General features: G+C 30.1%; 1 protein-coding gene across 1 annotated transcript; it reads right to left on the bottom strand.

Moving 5' to 3' along the window:
• Positions 1-9361: 9361 nt before the first annotated feature.
• On the bottom strand, positions 9362-10156 carry LOC111640993. Its single transcript, XM_023387094.1, has one exon. The coding sequence runs from the start codon at positions 10065-10067 to the stop codon at positions 9708-9710; it is 360 nt and encodes a 119-aa protein (XP_023242862.1). The 5' UTR covers positions 10068-10156; the 3' UTR covers positions 9362-9707.
• Between the last annotated feature and the right edge of the window lie 10086 nt (positions 10157-20242).

Raw genomic sequence — 20242 nt, forward strand, 5'->3', positions numbered from 1 at the left:
TCACTCCTTAACACAAGAGAATAGTTTCTTTTATACACGAGCCAAAAAGTTCATTGGACCCTACATAAAACGAGTTAAAACAGGGTCTCGATCGAGAACAGATTAAAAATTTCATAGAACAGACATATGGCCAAACCTTAATTATATATATATAACATATAATAAAGTTATCTCTCGAAGAATTGCATCCAAAGATCTCTACGAAGAACCCTTTTATACTAGATCCAAGCATAAAAAATACGATAACAACACAGCTTATACAACAACAGCTTATATAACAACACAGCTTATATGCCTCACGGTTGGGGATAATTTTATTTAATTGATATAACACAGCTTATACTAAAAAAAGATAGAGTTTACAGACAAATTTGCGAATTTGACTTGATTTAAATATTATTAATTTTAAAAAAATTATACTTTATGTAATTAAGGATGGGAGATGCTAAACTAAGATTTTTGCAGACAGTCGAAAGGCGCCAACTAGTCTAGGAATTTATGAATACGATAATTCTTTTCGACTTAACTCACTGTAGGATATCGTTTAACCTCCCTCTACACTTCCTGTAACAGGATTTTTAGCATCAATCTTTTATAGGATATTTTAATTTCTTTTTTTCTCGTTCTCCTGCTGTACAAAAAACTAAAAACATTAATAAAATTACAAATAAACACCTCAATAAATACATTATTTACGTAAGTAAGTAGAATATTTTAAAATATATGCAAAAATATAGTTTCTAGATTGAAAAGAACGTTACAAAATAGTAAAAAAATTATTTAAATATTTATCTAAATATTTGAGTCTTTTCTTGAGTATTTAGATCTGGAGTCTCCTATAGGGTCTACAGCTCTACACCCTACGGTGTAATATTCCTATAAAAGGCCAGCTAAAGAGGGGCCTCATGATATATAGGGTGTCTGCAGGGTATAAATACTCTCTAGACCAGGCCTGGCCAACCCAAATTGTTTCGCGGGCCACTTTGATCACGCGTAACATTACGGTGGGCCACAATTTAGGGAAACATGCTTTTAAAAAAGTAAAACAAATACAAAATGAATAAGATTTTATTGTTATACCAAGAGTTCGTACTCGTACTTGAGCATTATAACAATGACACATGCAAATTTTCATTTATTTGTTTTGGTAGGCCTATACACATAACGGGAAACAAAAGTTTTAATAGATATATAATAATGCTTAGCGGGCCACACAATTTAACGTGACGGGCCACGGGTTGGCCAGGCCTGCTCTAGACCCTGCAGAGTAATATTCTTATAAAAGGCCAGCTAGAACCTCGAATATTTAGTGTTTACAAGGTCTAAATACGACGCGACTTATTATAACGTCGCGTCGCGTGTAAAAAAAAACAAAAACATAGCAAATTTACGTTAAATATTAAAATATTGTAAACTTTTATGATTTTCAATGTCATACTTATATATTTTCAACGTAAATTTGTAAATTTGCTTTCTAAAACTGGTTTAAATTAACCACACGTCATCGCGTGCGTCGATACTAAATTGTAAATATTTCCGAGAATTATTTAAATTAGAATAATTTTATTTGCTGAAATTTACTTATAGATATTAAATTTAATTACTCGTGTTTACACTTACTCAGAATTTTAAATTAAAATAATTTTTATTAGTAAGATACACGCCATGTTACGTCGCGAGAGCACACGACGTCGCGTCGACGGCGCGAAGCGTTTATTGAAAATACAGTAATCGAAAAACTCCAAAAAACATTTTTTAAATCTATTCTGGACAAGTTATTAAAATATTTTGACTTTATTGCTTCATTCTTAATTATTTCTGAATATACTGTATAGTTTTGCAATTAATTAAGTTTAAAAGAAGTTTGATAAATTTGAATGGTTCATATTTAAAATTTTCCTACCTTCCTACGAGGTATGAATGATTAATTAGGCAATTTACATTCTTAGAATTTGATATGAAACATAAAAAAAATCTATGTATATATAAATTTTGCTATTTTATACAAAAAAAATCCACAAAATTTGCATGAACCATCCTCAAATTTTAGAATTTCTGTTGGAAGTTGTAGGATAGAATTAAGGAATTTGTATAAGTGTTTGTAGGATATAGAAGATAAGGTGTAGAATTAAAGAGAGAGTATGTAGAACGTTGTAAGTTGTAAATATAAGGTGTAGAATCTGCAGGTTATAAGAATTTGAGTGTAGAAGTTCTACACTGAAATTCCTAAACTTGTACACTATAATTTTTACATCGAAGTTCCTACAATCCTACAGATTATACATACACATTACATTTCGAACTTTACAAGTTCTACACTCTATAAGGATAAGGTGTTACACCCTACAAATAGAACGTCAGATGTATCATTTGTAGAGTATAGGAACTTGTGAGGGATAGAACTTGTAGGGTGTAGAATTTGTAGGCTATAGGGAAAAATTGGATAATGGTGCTCGGCAACAACTAGTGCCTTTAGATGATATTTCTCCTGGTTTTTTTTTTCTATTTCAAACAACATTAAATAGCTAAAATTGAGTGGACGTAATAAAAAATCAAATTCTAACAGCTACTACGGAAAATCATATCTAGAGGCGTTAGAAAAGGAAAAAATCTAAGACCAGACAAAGATGCAAAAATTGGTCAGGCAAAGACTGAAGAGGTGTAGAAACACCAAATAATTATAAAAGTGACTATTGATCTACGTAAATCTTCAAGTGCGATGGTTTGGTATTGGCAAGTACGATTGCCAATACCAAACCATTGAGTGATAGGATGGATAGAATTGTAAATTATTTAATATAATTTGTATGTAAAGTAAATAAAATCAAATTGTAAAGTACACTTTAAACTTATACTTTATTAATTTATAAAATTTTGATATTTGTATAAAAATTTGAATGTGTTATTTTAGTTTTCTCCTAGATTGCCCTATAACTTGTAAGGTGTAAAACGTAAGGCATAGAACTTGTATAAAACATGCAGGACATAGAACAAATTTCCATTTCAAATACATATTATACCATTTTACGAGTTATATGTCAATAACTTATATACACGTTGTAAAGGTGTCATAAAAAATATATATATAATTCTATAGCCTATATATACTTTTAATGGACAGGACTGGTATAAAAATCTTGTTCCACCCGTCCTTGAGGATCGATCCACCATCAAGGACATCTACTTAATTCTAACACCTGTACTCGAAGAAGGTAAAATACCTACAGATTCTCATAATATATCACCTACGACCGTTCAACCTGTTCTGCAAAAAAAAAAACACCAGAACATTCCCGACCGGAAACCGTGCATTTAACTAGTTTATAAATAAAAATATAAACATAACGACTGAGAAATTTTAAAATTCCTACACCGTGCAGACGTTTTACTGAAAGAACGATAGCTCAAGCGCATTTTCGTCGCGTTACGTCTACATCGTTTTACACCACTCGGTATACAGATAAGGCACACTCGGCGGGTGGGAAATGTAGATAATGCGGAGTTAACGGATACTATTTCCCGCCAAAACCGTATCAATGGCATAAATCAAGGACGGAAACTCATTTCCAACCCCCCTTCTATCGAGTTATGGTGGTATCGAATCCCGTGAACGGGAAGGCGTTGCCTTGACATCGCGAGGACGTTAACCGCTCGTCACGCCATTCCCGGGTCCACCGTCGGTCACGTGACGCCCGTATCGAACGTAACACGCGTCACCGTTACTTTTTAATCGATTAAACAGTGATTTTAACAGTTAAATCATTGCATTAATTAAAAACATGCGAAAACATTGCATTTGTTTTTGCGCATTTTTTTGGTACCAAAACAATTTATCATTATATATTTATAACGACACGGTTGAACCAATTTATCCTTTGTAAAAACTCTGTTCATTCTAAATAGTTTCAATTATAGGTCGAACGATTTCTTTTTTATTATTCATTTTTTTATTTTTTTATTTTCGTTGATGCATATACACTTCCGGAAATAATGCAAAAGCGCATTAACCCCATTCCGAACTGAATGACAAATCTAGGACAGTGTATGCGACAGAAGAATGATGTTTTTTGGCGAAAGTTCAATGAACGATGCGCTCGGTTTCGTAAAATATTTTGGTTTTTTTCCATTTTTTTACGAAACCGAAATGTGTAAAGGTTTATTTATCTTCGCTATAACGTTTCGTAAACTGTATGAGGGTTTTTTACATCATGAATTGCAACCATATAACACAATACATTTATAGTTTACAGCTGGATTTAAGCGAGTTATAGCCTTTAAATATGATAATTTTACATTATAAATGATTATAGTATAGCTAGATTTAAGAAAATGTGTATAAAATATTGTTTTATCAGGTTTTTTTTTATATTATAAGTTGCAACTATGTGGTAAATCTGTCTCTATAACTCAATTTATTTATACAATTTACTTAGTAATTAACCAAAGTATAGTCTTAAGAGGAATACTTAAACATAGAACTTAATAAATAAAATAAGAATCTTAAAAATGATTATTAAATTGTTGTGAAATTCGAGAAAATGTGTATAAAAATATTCTAGTAATATAAATTTCTATAAGTTTCAGCGTAGATTCAGACAAAATTACTCTAGAATCTCTTATAAAAGTGCTGGAGGGTTTATTAATTCAGTTTAAGGAAAAACTTATAAGTACAGTAGAGGTATTTTTGCATAAAAACTATTTATTTATTATTATTTTTAACTTTTATTCCATTCTTAAATTGCTTTATGTACAAATTAAGAGCATTGTGTAGACTCTTATAGCATTATTTCTATAATTTATGTAGGTCTACAGTTCTATAACTTTGATAATTATTTGCTATATGGCCTATCAAAGCTATCCAGATTGAAAGATATTTTATAGCATCATAAACTATAATTAAATTTATTAGCATATGATATTTAGTTTTATAACATTATTTTAGCCCCATATGCTCTTAGAAGAGCATTAATATCAGTCAATACTGATTGTTAGGTACTGTACAGTACATATATTTATCTTCTAAAGCAATACTTTCTGTTTAATTCACTGTTAAGTACTTTCTGTTAAATTTTTATAATTTTTCTTTTAACTTGAACATATCTAAATAGATAGAAAAAATAGGTAATTTTTAGTGTAGTTCTGGTGACAGTGCGCAAATTTATGCATAGAAAGCAGGAAATTGCATTAATATGAGTAAGAATTGAAGTTTCTCAGGTAGGAAAGGGTGGAGAACGGAAATTCGTATCGCCTAGAGCATTAAATATATCAGTTAATCCTGCTTAAATCCTGTTCGTACTTAACAAGAAGATAGTTAAAATCCTAGGATAAAACTTGTCACAAACACCCCTCGTTATAGAATCTACGGAACGTGGCTTTAAATTCATATAAAAGGTCCTTCCACTCTATTAAATAATAATGAATTTTAAAGGGCGAGGTCCTAAGCTGTAGCTTGCTTAGGTTGCCTGGTCCTAGTTTGCGTGTGGTGTGATTGAGAAATTAGCACAGAATAGGCTTGTGAAGAGTAGAACAACCAAATCCTAAGAATATGCTAAGTACATTACATGATGATGATGACCTTTCTAATATAAATAATAAATTTTCTCTCTACGAGCCAAAATACAAGAATTATCATACGATAAAAGTGCTTAAATGATAAAATTTCGTATCAGAATTGAATTTTTAAATAATATATTACTTATAATTCTATAATTTTACAATTAAAATAATTAATTTAACTAACTTACAACTACATACAAAAATTATTTCCTTATTACAAAATTAAATAAGGATTTACCCAATTGTATCGAATTAATCATTATTTTCAAATGTTATTACTCAATATTTTATATATATTTACTGTATTTATAAATAAAGACACACCTACAATCTTTCAAGGATAAATAGTACAGAGAGAGAAAAATCTGTCGCAATAAATAAACGTGACGTCATTTACAACACCATTTTTATAAACGTGTTCCATTCATAGAACTTCTTTCCCAATAATAATGTAGTTATGTACAGGTACACAGTACCTGTATATTGCGTTAGTAAGCAAAGAATGTCAATAAACCACCTACGACTGTAAATACAAGTAAGCTCGTATCTTGTTCTCAATTTAAAACAAAAAAAACATGTTTCCCTCCTTACTTGTCCCCCTTTTTTTTAAAGACAATATTGCCCTACATGTTGAAATGGTAAAACAAGTTAAATATTTATAAATACATCTGGGTTTGTTGATCAACAAAGAATTCATTTAAAAAATATACATATATTAAACAATTGCTAGGTTATTATAAAACATGCAGGACATAGAACAAATTTCCATTTCAAATACATATTATACCATTTTACGAGTTATATGTCAATAACTTATATACACGTTGTAAAGGTGTCATAAAAAATATATATATAATTCTATAGCCTATATATACTTTTAATGGACAGGACTGGTATAAAAATCTTGTTCCACCCGTCCTTGAGGATCGATCCACCATCAAGGACATCTACTTAATTCTAACACCTGTACTCGAAGAAGGTAAAATACCTACAGATTCTCATAATATATCACCTACGACCGTTCAACCTGTTCTGCAAAAAAAAAAACACCAGAACATTCCCGACCGGAAACCGTGCATTTAACTAGTTTATAAATAAAAATATAAACATAACGACTGAGAAATTTTAAAATTCCTACACCGTGCAGACGTTTTACTGAAAGAACGATAGCTCAAGCGCATTTTCGTCGCGTTACGTCTACATCGTTTTACACCACTCGGTATACAGATAAGGCACACTCGGCGGGTGGGAAATGTAGATAATGCGGAGTTAACGGATACTATTTCCCGCCAAAACCGTATCAATGGCATAAATCAAGGACGGAAACTCATTTCCAACCCCCCTTCTATCGAGTTATGGTGGTATCGAATCCCGTGAACGGGAAGGCGTTGCCTTGACATCGCGANAAAAAATGAAATTTACATATTTGTAAACCACGTGCTTCGTGAAATTGATCAAAAAGTTAAATTTACATACTTATAAACCACGTGCTTCACGAAATTGATTAGAAAATGAAATTTACGTATCTGTAAGCTAACAAAGCAATATAATAGCTACGTAGAAAGTTTTTAAAGTAAATATTTAAATAGCTTTTTATATTATTAACAATTAGTTCGTGTTAAATATTGTTTAATGTGGTTCCTTCTGACTGTGAGTGAGAGGATATTTAAAATAGTAACTGCTGAAACCAGAACATTATACTTCATACAGGTCAGAAAACTATTTTGGAAATTATTTAATTGTTATTATAATATCCCAAGCAGGTTGATAATTAAATATCTCTAACCAAATGGAGTACACATGATATTAAACTTTTCTAAAAGCTATATCATTTTGTGATGACCGGTTTCGATGAAAAATTAGGTCAACTTTCTGAGAAAGTTTCGGTCAAGCCAAATTTCTCTATTTTAGGTTAAATGTGCTGACTGTGTAGTAGCTCTTGTGTATAAAAGGCTGACGCCCATGTGCATATCGAACCATTATCAAACTTTATGTAAATTTTTAACACATAAATAGGACTTTACGTCAGAAGTGGTCTTGGGCGTATGTTGGTCGAGCTTAATATATACAAGTATATATATTTTTTATATATATTTTCAATAAGGAAGTCGTAAATTTGTAAGTGAAATCACGTATCTTTGATAGATAAGAAGCTTTATAACCTTTTTTCGTAATTGAAAATATTCGTAATATATAAAATTTCTTAATCGGATGAATAAATTTTAATTCGTATCGAAAAAATGGCATCCGTTTGTCTTAAAAATTATGTCAAGGATGACGATTTTATGCGAGCGAAAAGGATTTTCTAAGCAGGAACAAGTTTTCTTCGAAATTAAAACGTGTAATTTCTGTTAGTAAACGAAACTTTACTGTTTCCTTTTGCTTTCAATTGAGAAAGAACATACCAATAAGTTGATTCAACTCGAGATTTACACCCCTACATACACAAGAAATCCCTATTACAACACATACAGGAGCAATTCCAGGAGTTTATATACGTGTAGAATTTACTTATCGATTGAAACTATACTTTCTTACGCACATAAAAAAAACAAACTCTTAATTTATATAAGCTTCATACGTAATAGAAAATATTAAATTACGTAACTCACATAGAGCTGAACCCTTGAATAATATAATTAATAGGAAAAGCCCTGAGGGAGTATACCCTAAGAAATTTCCCTTTTTAGTTATGTAAATACAAAAACCAGGTTTTACCAGCGTGCAAGCTTGCAGAAAAATGTTCTCGCTTATACAGTATAAACATAAAGGATAGAATTGCAAAGACAGATTACCCCTTTAATTATACAAATCCCTATAAGCTTACAAGGAATTCTTTAAGCGTAGGAGCACGTAATCCTTTCTGGTTATTTATTTAGATCAATTCTAATATATCAAGTCCCATATCTTATGAGAAGCACGCATACATAAGGAATTTTAAGGTCTACTTCGGTTAATTCTAATACTAAAACGCCCCAAAGGTATAGGAAAAAACAATCCTTTTTTAAAGGAAAGTTAATTATAGAAGTTTAAGGAAAGTTTAGAAAAATCCCTATTTCGACCTAGAAATGTAGTGTAGGTGTTGAACTAAATTTAACAGTAGGCAGAACAGGTGTATAAAAGGTAGCAGATCCGCTTTTGTACGTGTACAAATAAAAATAGGAGAATGAATATCCTTCTTTCATTACTCACGAATTGTCTCGATCTAACAAAAAATAACTCCAAACAAACCAAAATACATAAGGAAAGCAAAGTCTTTCGCGTATTTAGTAACAATTTAAGACGTTTCGAAGATTATAATAATTAAATATATGTATATATATAATTATTTTTGGTACCTTAGTTACATACACTACTATAAATAAAAAGTGACGTGTCAGAAAAATCCGAAATGGGATCGTAGCCAAAAATTTCATACCTTTTTACCGAACTTAAGACATTAAAGGGGGGGGGGGTAGAAAAGCGAGGTCGACGAGAAGCACGTGACGAGTTGGCGCCTAGCTGGCGCCTGGCATAGAGCCATCTAGACCGAAGTCGATCACGTGACGTGAATGGTTCCCTTCCGAAACAGACCTTGGCACTCTTCCAATATGTACTTCGCTTTTTAAACACGTGGCAGTCTTGTAATGTCTACCGAGTATGTAAATTCGATTTTTATCGCGTCGTTTTTTTTAAAGCGATTTTCTCGTTCAATTTTCGCGACTGTCGATCCGTTTTAATAGCGAGAAAAATAAAACGATTCAAAACACAGAAAATAAGGATAAAATTTTCTTTTTATTTTATTATTTTTCCTCAATAGGAATAACTTTTTTTTTACTTTCACAACAATTGGAATGATATAAATTAACACAAGCTCCATATTATAATACTTTCTGTACAAACCGCGACATGGCTCTCTTGCTTACTTTCTTAGCAAAGTCGTCAAGCGAATTTTTTTAAAAATATGTACAAAAAAATGTTATAGCACTGAAGAGAGTCTTTTAAAATGTCTTTCACAGTCTTTACTGGATGGCATTTCTCTAGATGTTAGCGAGAAACGACTCGTCATCACGGCTTCTTCACGCGAGATTCCGGCTCCAGGCCCGAATATACTAGTTACACATATATACAATGTGACTATGTACATAGTATAAGCATAAAAAGTTCATTCACTACCTGGAAGCCATTTTCTGTCCTTCATCATCGGAGCTATCGTCGTCTTTGATTTTCAATTTCTTCTTCAGTTTGTCCAACAGGCGACTGTGGAATTTCTGAAGGGATACGCTAGAAGCCGATTTCGGTGATGGAATCTCCGATTGGCATCCGGAACCATTTCTAGAATGTCGAGAGCAACCCATCGATACGGATGCTAGACGATAGTCCAGATCGCTGCCTGGCGAACACGAAAGGCTAGCAGTCACTGAACTGGATCTTGTAGGGCATCTCGATCTTGTCTGATTGCTGCAAGTCGAGCTTCTCCTACTTCCGTAGATATCGTATTCATTCTTGACCACTGGCATCATAAAAGCCATCTTGAAGATTCTTCAATGAGAAGACGTTTCAGAGCACAAAACCAAACGTAAGAGTAGTAACGAGAGAAATCTGGTTATGAATAACCTGTTCGGGGGATGATGTTATATACGTTCATTCCAGACGGTCACGTGACTTGGACCGCGGCCAAATCGTCGCCGAAGCCGAAGCGCCATTGGTGGCGTGTGTCGCGTCGCGCCTCTTTATCGCTATCGCGTGCCATTGGCTGGATTTAGGCGCCTTTATCACTCGCACCAAGGTCGTGCTTTACTATTTGATACTTTTTATCACAATCGAAAAGAGAAAAAGCTGTTTAAGATATTTAATTATTATTATAACTTTTTTTTTATTTGTATTTTTACGGTTAGTTGTGCAACCGGGCTAGACATATATCACGTGAAAAATTTAGCAAACTGTGTAGATGAAGATAAGATTCATTCCTAAATCCCACTTAATTAATGGATGTCGAAATCTGAATAACTAAATTGGAAATTTGGATACGTTTAGAATATACAGATGTTATGTAATATAAACAATGTCAGTTATCCTTTCTCTTAATTTAATATTGCATATGATTATCAATAATTTACTATGATTTACGATACTTGGAAATTTTGATTTAAATCAATAAATAATTTAGAAATCCTCAATTTAAACTGCTAAAAATGAATTTTCTCATCGAAGCTTTTTATTGGTAAATACCAATAAAAAGTTTATAATTCTATTCACTTAGCCATGAATTTCTATAGCTTTATCCTCACTTGATCCTCAATTAGATCCTTAACAGACTAATGAAGTTAAGCTTTTTGGATCCTCAATTAAATTTACACTGCAATCCTGCTATTAAAAATTTTTTAAATTTTAATCCTCAAATTGTTTATTTCTAATTATATTTAACGCATCAGAATCCTCTCTAGAAATTTTAGATTTAATAATACTATTATGAACTTCTAAACACCCAAAACATCACCGTAGATCTTTAAATAATGTATCCTCGAGAGGCTCATCTGAGGATCTATTAGTTATCATCCAGGATTTACCAATTTAGGATTTTAAATGCCTTCTCTGAATCAAAAAAGCACAATTATTCCTCCGAAATTTCTAGTTATTCTAGCACTAGTAAAGGATTTCCAGTTCCTGAATAGGATTTCTAGCTATCCTATTCCTCACACAGTTCCTCAGGATCGTCAATAATAAACATTACGTAAACATTTTAGTAATTTTTAAGATAAATTCAACCAATCAGATTTTCAAGCAGGGTTGCCGAGAGCATGTAGGGGGCCTGGGAGTAGCGAGCCTCTTTTGCCAAATTTTTTTTGAACAACCGAAATATATAGAATGTTTTTATTTATTAATTAAAGGCATCCCAAAATATTTTAATTTTTCTTAGTAGTAAAAATAATATTAATGTGTAGGGGTTTATACTTAAATTTTCTCCGGGCCAGGGAAAAATCCCCAGCTCCTGTTTTGAATCTCATACCACGAACGATTTGTTTGTTTTGCCTTTTTTTCTAATATAGTAAACTTTAAAAAGAATTTTAAAAAAATAATAATAATTTTACTGAAGCAAAGCTTTGGAGATAAGGAATTATAACCTATGTATGTAGGCTAAATGTATACAAACATAAGGGGTTAGAAACCGATGGAGTGTGGCCTATGATAAAGTAACGATTGATGCTAGGAGGTTGGTTGTCAAAGACAGTGTCTGATAAGATACCGTTTTTCTAGGTTGATGCGATAGGAGTTACATACTGCACGTGCAAAACTTTCTTTAAATTTTTTTCTCCCTTTTATCCACTAATTTATTGGAATTATACGCGCTGCAAAGTTTACTGAAGACAAATTCAATAATACAGAATTGTGTCATAGGAATATACGCCCACTATCGATTTTCGTGGCGTGATTCCAAGTTTGCAAAGACTAATCACGTGAATCGTACGTTAAGATAGTAATTTTTGGGGAAGTTAAAGGTCCTTTCACGTGTTCAACGCGTTTTAATGGTGACGAAATTTGAACTTAACTCAAGATTTAGTTTCTACGTAATGGAATATACTTATAATCACGTGCTTGAGTTTTTTTAAACCAGTCAGGTGACTAAAATCATCCTTTTTCTTTAAATTCGAAATTTGTGGAATGACGTCATTTCCTACTATTCAAATCCTTTAAGTTTTAATTAATTTTATTAATTGTTAGAATAGTAAAATTAATTTAATTTAATTCTTATTTATTTATATAAAATTAATAAAATTTATTATTATTTTTTAAAATTTGTTGATTTATTATGATCTGTTAAAAATTTGAAATTTGAGTTTTTTTGAGCGACGTCACTTACAAAATATTAAATATTTAAAATAAAATGTTCTCTAATGTGAATTTCGAGTCATGTAAATTACATTGAAATTTTAATTATCATTAATGAAATGTTAAATTTATAATTTTTAACTTATTTTAAATAATTCGTCGTTATCATGAAAAAAATTGCCGCATCGCGACGCTTTCTAAAAGGAATTTTTTGAAGAAAATTTTCCGACGCATCACGTGATAAGCTGTTATCCAATCGGACAGAAATATCTAACAGGTGCTACGTCACTACTTTCGTTGAGATAATTAAAATTAAGATATCGAAAATGGATTGTCATATGACTTCGGCGTCAATAAACTAATATGATTTAAATCGTCAAATTGATTAGTAAATTAATTAGATAAAAGAAAAAAGAAAACTTTGTCAGCAGAATTTTTATAAGTTTATCTATGTTGCTGACAAAAATTGTCTGTCTTGTTGCGCAAGGAAAAGGTCAAAGGTCGACGCATTATCTTTTTAATTTTTTTGTTATTATTTTATTAATTTTTTTAATTTAGAAAATGAGTTCGCTAACAGATGAAAAAGGAGGACAAGGACATCATGAACCAGTTCGAATCGGACATGGCAGAGGTCACTGCGACTCAATTTGGCACCTCTAAAGAAATAATACTATTAATATCGTTAAAATAATCGTATTAATGTTTTTAAGAATAAAAGTATCAATAACAAGCAACAAAATTTATGATCCTTATCGACATTACGCAATTTGACGTCAATATTTTAAAAAGCGGCCATTGCATCAAGATGTCTCGTCTTCCGATTCAGACGATAACGAGATCCACTCGGGAGGCAAGCAGACGATAACCCGTGACGTCATTAACCGGTTCTGATCGGTTTGAATCCTAGCGGTGGGATTGATAAACACTCGTTTATCTGATTTTTTAAAATTATTTTATTATCGTCGCACTAATAAATGAATATTTATAAAATTAATCATTGTATTTTAAACACGGCATAAAAATAATAAATAATATTATATATTATTAAATAATCTAACCAGATAAAAGAATATTATAATGATGAATTTGAATAGGATAGTTATCGGACATTCATACTGATTTCAGGATTACTTTTTGACTAGGAAAGATTAAATCAAGCTTCATTGATTGAAGAAAATTTTAAAAAATTTTCTAATTAATTCAGCGTTCGGACCTTACATTCAAGACTGTTAATTAAACTATTCTATTTCTCTATCGGTTAGCCCGGTGCAAAGTTATAAAACTTAATAAAGGAAGATGATGAATCAACACAATTAATGCATAATTGTTATTTATTTGTTTATGCAACAAATTTTAACTCGTTCATTCAAGTTATAATAATTATCTTTCAAAGTCAAATGTTTTTTTTTATAGAGATTTGGTAGATTTATGACGAATTTTTTGAATTTAGGAGTTTTCTTGTAAGAGAAAAAATCGAACGAAACTATTCGGAAAATAATTTTCAATGTTGTATTGTGTATCGTTTCTTTGTTGTATCTTTCCTTATCCCTCTCGTGTAATTCGGCGATGTCAACATATATCGGATCGCAGAGAAGCGAACATATCGAAAGTAACAATTTTGAAGTGGTCAGCGATGGAGACCAGTTATCTATTAAAATAGCCAAACAAATGTTAACATTTTTATTGATGTTTGGATGATAAAATTTTAGTTTTGAATTTTACTTCTGAAGGTTCAAACGGGTATTCGTCGGAGAAGAGTATCTTGAGATAGAAGACACCTCCTTCTTAAAGGTTATCGGGCGGGGCTCATTATGTTTCCCCCGCCACTTAAACATGTCGTCGTCGATAGGTTTTGCCGAACAGTAAGGTGTTGGATCTTTAGGAATGCTGATCAAGTCCCTTTTAAAACTCTTCAGAGCCATTGCACTTATCTAACTCTCGTTATGTGTAATCCGATTGCGTTAAGATAGTTTAAAATAATTATTAAACAATTAATTAATTGTTTCCCTTATTAATTAATTGTTGTTAACATGATGATGCAAACACCTTAATCTAAATTGACTATTCTAATCATAATTAAATCATTACTTCAAATTATAAATTTTCAATTTAAAAAAAATTATAATCTTAAAAAGCAACGTTAAACAGATTTAAAAGTATTTATTATTTTTTTATTTTACTTTATTTTTTTGCTTCAAATGTTTTCAAAATAGAGAATTTTTTACATTTGAGAAATAACGCCATATTTTTTCTTTAAAAATAATATACCTGACGTCACATTTTACTAATTAAAAATAATGTAGAGGGCCATAAAAATGACTTCATAATATTTAAATATTTAAAACTTCACGCGCTGCTCATTTAAATCGTTTAAAAATTTTTAAATTTTGACGAAAAAATACAATAATAAAAATTATTTAAAATAAAAAAAATGCAATAAACTTAATTTTATACGCAATTAAAATTTACGAATAAAGAAAAACGAGTAGCGACTACGTTTCGTGACGTCACAGAATTTGAATTTTTGAACGTTATACCCCTTCAAATTTCGAGTTTTTCAAGCGTAGAAAACCCAAAATTGGCTTTAAAATGTGGAAATAAATTAAAATAAACGAGGCCAAAAGTAAAGAAGCGACGACAAGATTACGAAGAAGATAGAACGATCTGTTTATTTTCTATACTTTATTCAATGATAGAATTAAGTAGGCTAACGACTGGATAATCAAATAAAACAGATAAAAAAGTGTCTCAGACAGTTTATTTAGATTACAGACTTCCTGGAATTCTAATGTATAAAATTAATTATCTTTCGTATATATCGATGACGATAGGATTTGGGCATTGCCAGATGTACACGTGACTGGCATGTCATCCCCACACACTATTCTAATTCTGTATATTCTACTTAAGGTTAAGCGAATTTCTGAACAGCATACCAGCTTCAACAGCCAAAATTTCGTATGGAATTGGATTCGTAAATCAATTCTTGTATCTAAAATTAGCTTACTGATCAAGCTTTAACTCATTGTAATCTCTGATCCAACTGAAAGTGTGATTCAGCCAAGTAATTTCACACTCGGCAAAGTCATTGAATTAAATTTAATTAAGTTTCGTGTAATAAATTTATACTTTAATCCAGAGTTTTTACATTATTTTAAACTTAAAATTTAATTCTATTCCTTATTTTATATGAAGAAAAATGTATTCTTAATGTATAATGCTTTAACACTTTGATTTAGGGATTTGCGGAGAATTTTTTAGAATTTTACCTGAATAATTAATTAAATCTGCAGGCATTATTTAGGGATTTTTACTGTTTAATATTGATAAATGAACACGCGACAAATTCCTTGAACAATGTAAAACTTTATGTTAAGAGAATTTTTGCATGAAAAGATGATGTTTAAATTCCCTATAAAGAAATACTTTACTCGGGAAATTAATGATTTAAGTTCAAACTATTTTTAACATTAATTAATTATTTAATATTTAAATTAATTATTTACTGCAAAATAATTAATTTATTATTTATTAATCATTGCTGAATTAATAATAATAATAATAATAATTCAGCAATGTAATAGTAATAGTCATATTCAGTAATAATAATAGCAATAATAATTATTATTATTGCTATTAAATTAATTAATTTATTATTAATTAATTATTTTGGCAGAAAATAATTAATTAATTTATTAAATAACTCAGCAATTTCATTATTCTGTTATAAAAAATTTTTTCAAATTTAAAGAACTTTTCTGTATGGTTTAGGGAATTTATAATTATTTATACCAGAAAGGGGATTTAACTGAATAAAAGAATTTTAGAGAATTTCTTGTTGCACATTTCCCTAATTATTGCATTGCTATTAGGAAAAATTTTAAATAGAGAAATTCCTAAAATACTATTTATTTTAATAAAATTTCCAAATAAATAAATAAATCTACGAAAAAACTAGCAAATAAAAATTTAGGGAAATTCTTAACTTTTGTTTAGTGAATTTCTATTTATTGTAAAGTATAAAATATAAAGAAATATGTAACTTAAAAATAAATATATTAAATATTTTAAAATACTAATTTTATACACAACAATTTATATTTTTTGGCATTTTTATCTATTAAAACATTTAAAGAAAACTTTAGAATATGGACACGAAACTTCAGAATTCTACGAAATTTTCGCATTTTTAAGAAGAATTAATGGGAAAATGAGATAAGTAACACACTCTTTTTCAAATAAATTATAAAATTTAATTATATATAATAAAAATATAATCATAAATTACGAAAATTCTTTCTTTATTTTGAACTGTCGGGGTGTTCAACGTCACAACAAAGCATCATTATCATCATTATTATTGTTTTTTTTCTTGGTTTCTACAGAACATGGAGGTTATGTTTGGGTGAATATTCTAAACTAGGACAAGGACTTGAACACGTGACCGTCATTGTCCTGTGGGAAGTTGTATCAAGAACTGCGTCTTGGTCGCATAATAATGCGCTGGATGAAATTTTCAGTTTAAAATTTGATTTGACCAGCAATTTGACAACTGGCCAAGATTTAAATACAAAAATATGAATCCAGGAAGTGTATTTTCTGCTTCTATAAACATTTTTTATTCGTTTCGGTATGCGAACACAAATAAAATTTTGGCTATAAAAGTGCAAAATTTTAAAAACTTTTTTGACGTTTAACAATATTTTATGTCAATGCTGCCATCTAGCGTTAGTTTATTTAATAACTTCGCACTTAATTTCAGGGTTTAATTTATTAATAGTCCTCTAGTGAGTAAAGTTGTAATTAACAATAAATGTTTAAATTAGGTAATTTTATTATGTATTATTTCGAAATTGGTGCTATTAAAATTTATTATTTTAAATATATTTGCTCTGTAATCATTCTAAGAACGGAGGATGTAAATTAATTAATTTTTTTAATATTATAAAAATGCATAAAATATTTCCTATTTACGTTATATACCATAAAAATTATCAATTATTAACAGTATAAACACGTTTATTTATTCGATTGATTAAAATTATGCACTTAAATTTTATAAAATTTTGTTTAATTAATTAATTAATCAGAAGCCCTCTGGTGATTAAAAATTACAGTAATTATTTTAAACGATGCGAATTTCTTGTTTTGAAGTCAACTTTCTGGCGCCATCTAATGGTAGATAATAAAAGAAAAAGATTGAAAATATATTACCAAAAAAATTTAAATTAATGCTATAGAATGAGAAGTTTTTAAAATGTTAAAAGGAGATAGAATTTATTTAATTTTTATTTAAATTTTTTTCTTGTTTTGCATTATCATGTTTCGTTGTATACGTGGTCGTCCTGATAATAGAACTTTTCGATCACTAGATGGCGTTTTCCTTCTCATGTATGCTGAAGGAAACACCTATATTATCTAGATTTTTTACATCTTGAACTTCGTAATAACAACTTTTTTTATATAATTCTTAATTCGAAAAACCAAAAAATTTACCAAAACAAAAAATATATCGTAACAAATGGCGCCTTCTGTTATTTTCTCGAGTTAATAATAAACGGTACCGTAAGATAGCGCCATAAAAATAGTTTTTTAAATGTTGCCAGATTGTCATCGGCGATTATAGATTTTTTTTCTTTGCATATATGACACGTGTAATTGTAATGAACTTTGACTCCTTCATCGATGCCCATTACTTTCAGGATCTTCTTGTCCGTAACAGACGAAGAGAGGAAGTTACGGCCGCAATTCTTGCAATCCACATTTGTATCGCTTTCTTCCATCAAGGGCGATGATTGTGCGATCAAGTGTATTTTACGCTTCGGTTCGCAGCTCAAGCAAACTACTTCTTCCGCATCACATTTCAATCTTTGTAAACATTTCCACATACCGTGCATAAGAAATGAAAATATGAAATTCTTTTACCGTCAACCATTGTTTTTAATTAATATTTTTGTAGTAATTCCTTCGACATTACTTTCATTTTCGAGAAATTTTTATGACAGTTCTTACAGTTTTCATTATTAGAAGTGGAGAAAAAAATGACAAAATTGATTAAGGGGATGTTTTTTACGGAGATTTCTGCAATTTCTTTTGTAGAAGCGGCCATTTTTACATTTCAGTCAAATTTTACTGCCCAATGATTTTCTACCAGAGCTTTTGTTTAATTTTACGGGCGATTTCTTGCTGGATTGTTTAACTTATTCTTCGATTTTCGACATTAATTTCTTTTTACTTGGTCCCGAAACTAGATATGAATTGAATGTGCCAAATTAGCAAATTGCCCGACTCATGTTTATTGTGTAAAAAACTGATTTTAAAGTGTTTCTACATTCGAAAACAGGATGTTTCGCCTCAATCTTTTTAAAATAAAAAAACGTATGCAAATATGTACAGGTACTGTACTGTACATCAGCTATAATTTTGCGTCATAATTTTTTCATCAGTTAAGAAACTGATGTAAAAATTATGACGTATGTTAATTTATGTATCTTCAAATTAATCAAATCTTTTGTAAATTCAATTAAAACTGGTTCGAATCTAAAAAGAATTAATATTTCATGTGTTTTATTTTTCAAAATAGTGACATGAGATGTCGCCGTAGTATTATGTAAAATTTTTATAATGGAGCGACATCTCTCTACAATTTTGATAAATTACTGTAATTTAAATTGCTTTAATTTTAAAATTGAAACATTTGTAAATTTTTTCAAATTCTTGCTTTTCGAGACTTTTCGTAGAGACTATAATTAGTATAGTTTATTTTTTATTTTTTTGAGTTTTTTTAATAGGATCCATGCCGGAATTCATATGTAAATTTACTTTAAAATGATTTTAAATTAAAAAATAATAAATTTAACACGTATGTAAGTTTAGTCATTTTTAAATTTAATTATAAAATTTTTACGATTAAAGAACATGCAAAATATTGATAAAAGTATTTGTCTCCCTCTATCGACAATATTAAAAATTAATATTTAAAAAAAACGCAGAAGTTGTGAAGACGTTAACACCATCTGCCGACAATAACCAGAGTTGAGTGCGACACAACCAGTTTTAATGACAAACGCGTCGCGTGTTACTTTTTTCATTGTCGTTAAAAATTACACATAAACACTCGAAAATGTAAATAAAATATTTTAAAAATTATATTAGCAACAACAAAATTGATTAGATAATAATGCAGTAAGCACGCGTCGGCTCCGCGCGAACGATCGCTGATAAAAATGATGCTTTGACTTAATTCATGTTTTAAGCTACTTTATTTTTGTTAAGTTACTTTAAATAATGTTAATTTTATCTCCTTTTCCCGCGACTTCCGCTACGAAACACTTAAAATTCCCTATTATCGTTGGTAAACAGACCGCGCGATACGTAGGCATTAAACTGTTAAAACAGTAACGCGATGGTCCGTTTAGATATATTCGTATTATGTACACAACTGTACTTTTATGTACTTACCTGGATGATTCAGCGTGTTCCATGTTTATTTTATGCGTAAATTCCGGGATGGAGCCGTATCTTATTGTTAGAATTCCGTCTGTTTAACGTACACGAATTGCTAAGGCAACTATACTTTACGCAATTTTTACGTAAATGCATAAGTGCTTTATACAAAAACAAATAATAAATAAAGGAATAAATTTTTCATTATATCCAAGATTTTATTCACAAAAATATTTACATAGCTGCTACCGCTTGAAGGACAACTTTAAAAAAAATTCACTCAGAAAATTACAAAACATGTAAAAATTTGTATCTTTTCCTTTGTTTTTAATCAATAACTGAATCTTTTTAAAATAAATATTGAGATTGTTTTTGTAGTGACTAGCGAAGAAGTTCATACTCTAATAGAAACTAATACGAGAAAAACGTG

The sequence above is a fragment of the Centruroides sculpturatus genome, unplaced genomic scaffold, assembly GCF_000671375.1.
Source record: "Centruroides sculpturatus isolate CEXI.00-Female unplaced genomic scaffold, Cexi_2.0 scaffold187, whole genome shotgun sequence".
Lineage (NCBI taxonomy): Eukaryota > Metazoa > Arthropoda > Arachnida > Scorpiones > Buthidae > Centruroides > Centruroides sculpturatus.

Coding starts and splice junctions, on each gene's coding strand:
- LOC111640993 (XM_023387094.1), bottom strand. CDS start 10,067: ATGGCTTTTATGATGCCAGTGGTCAAGAATGAATACGATATCTACGGA.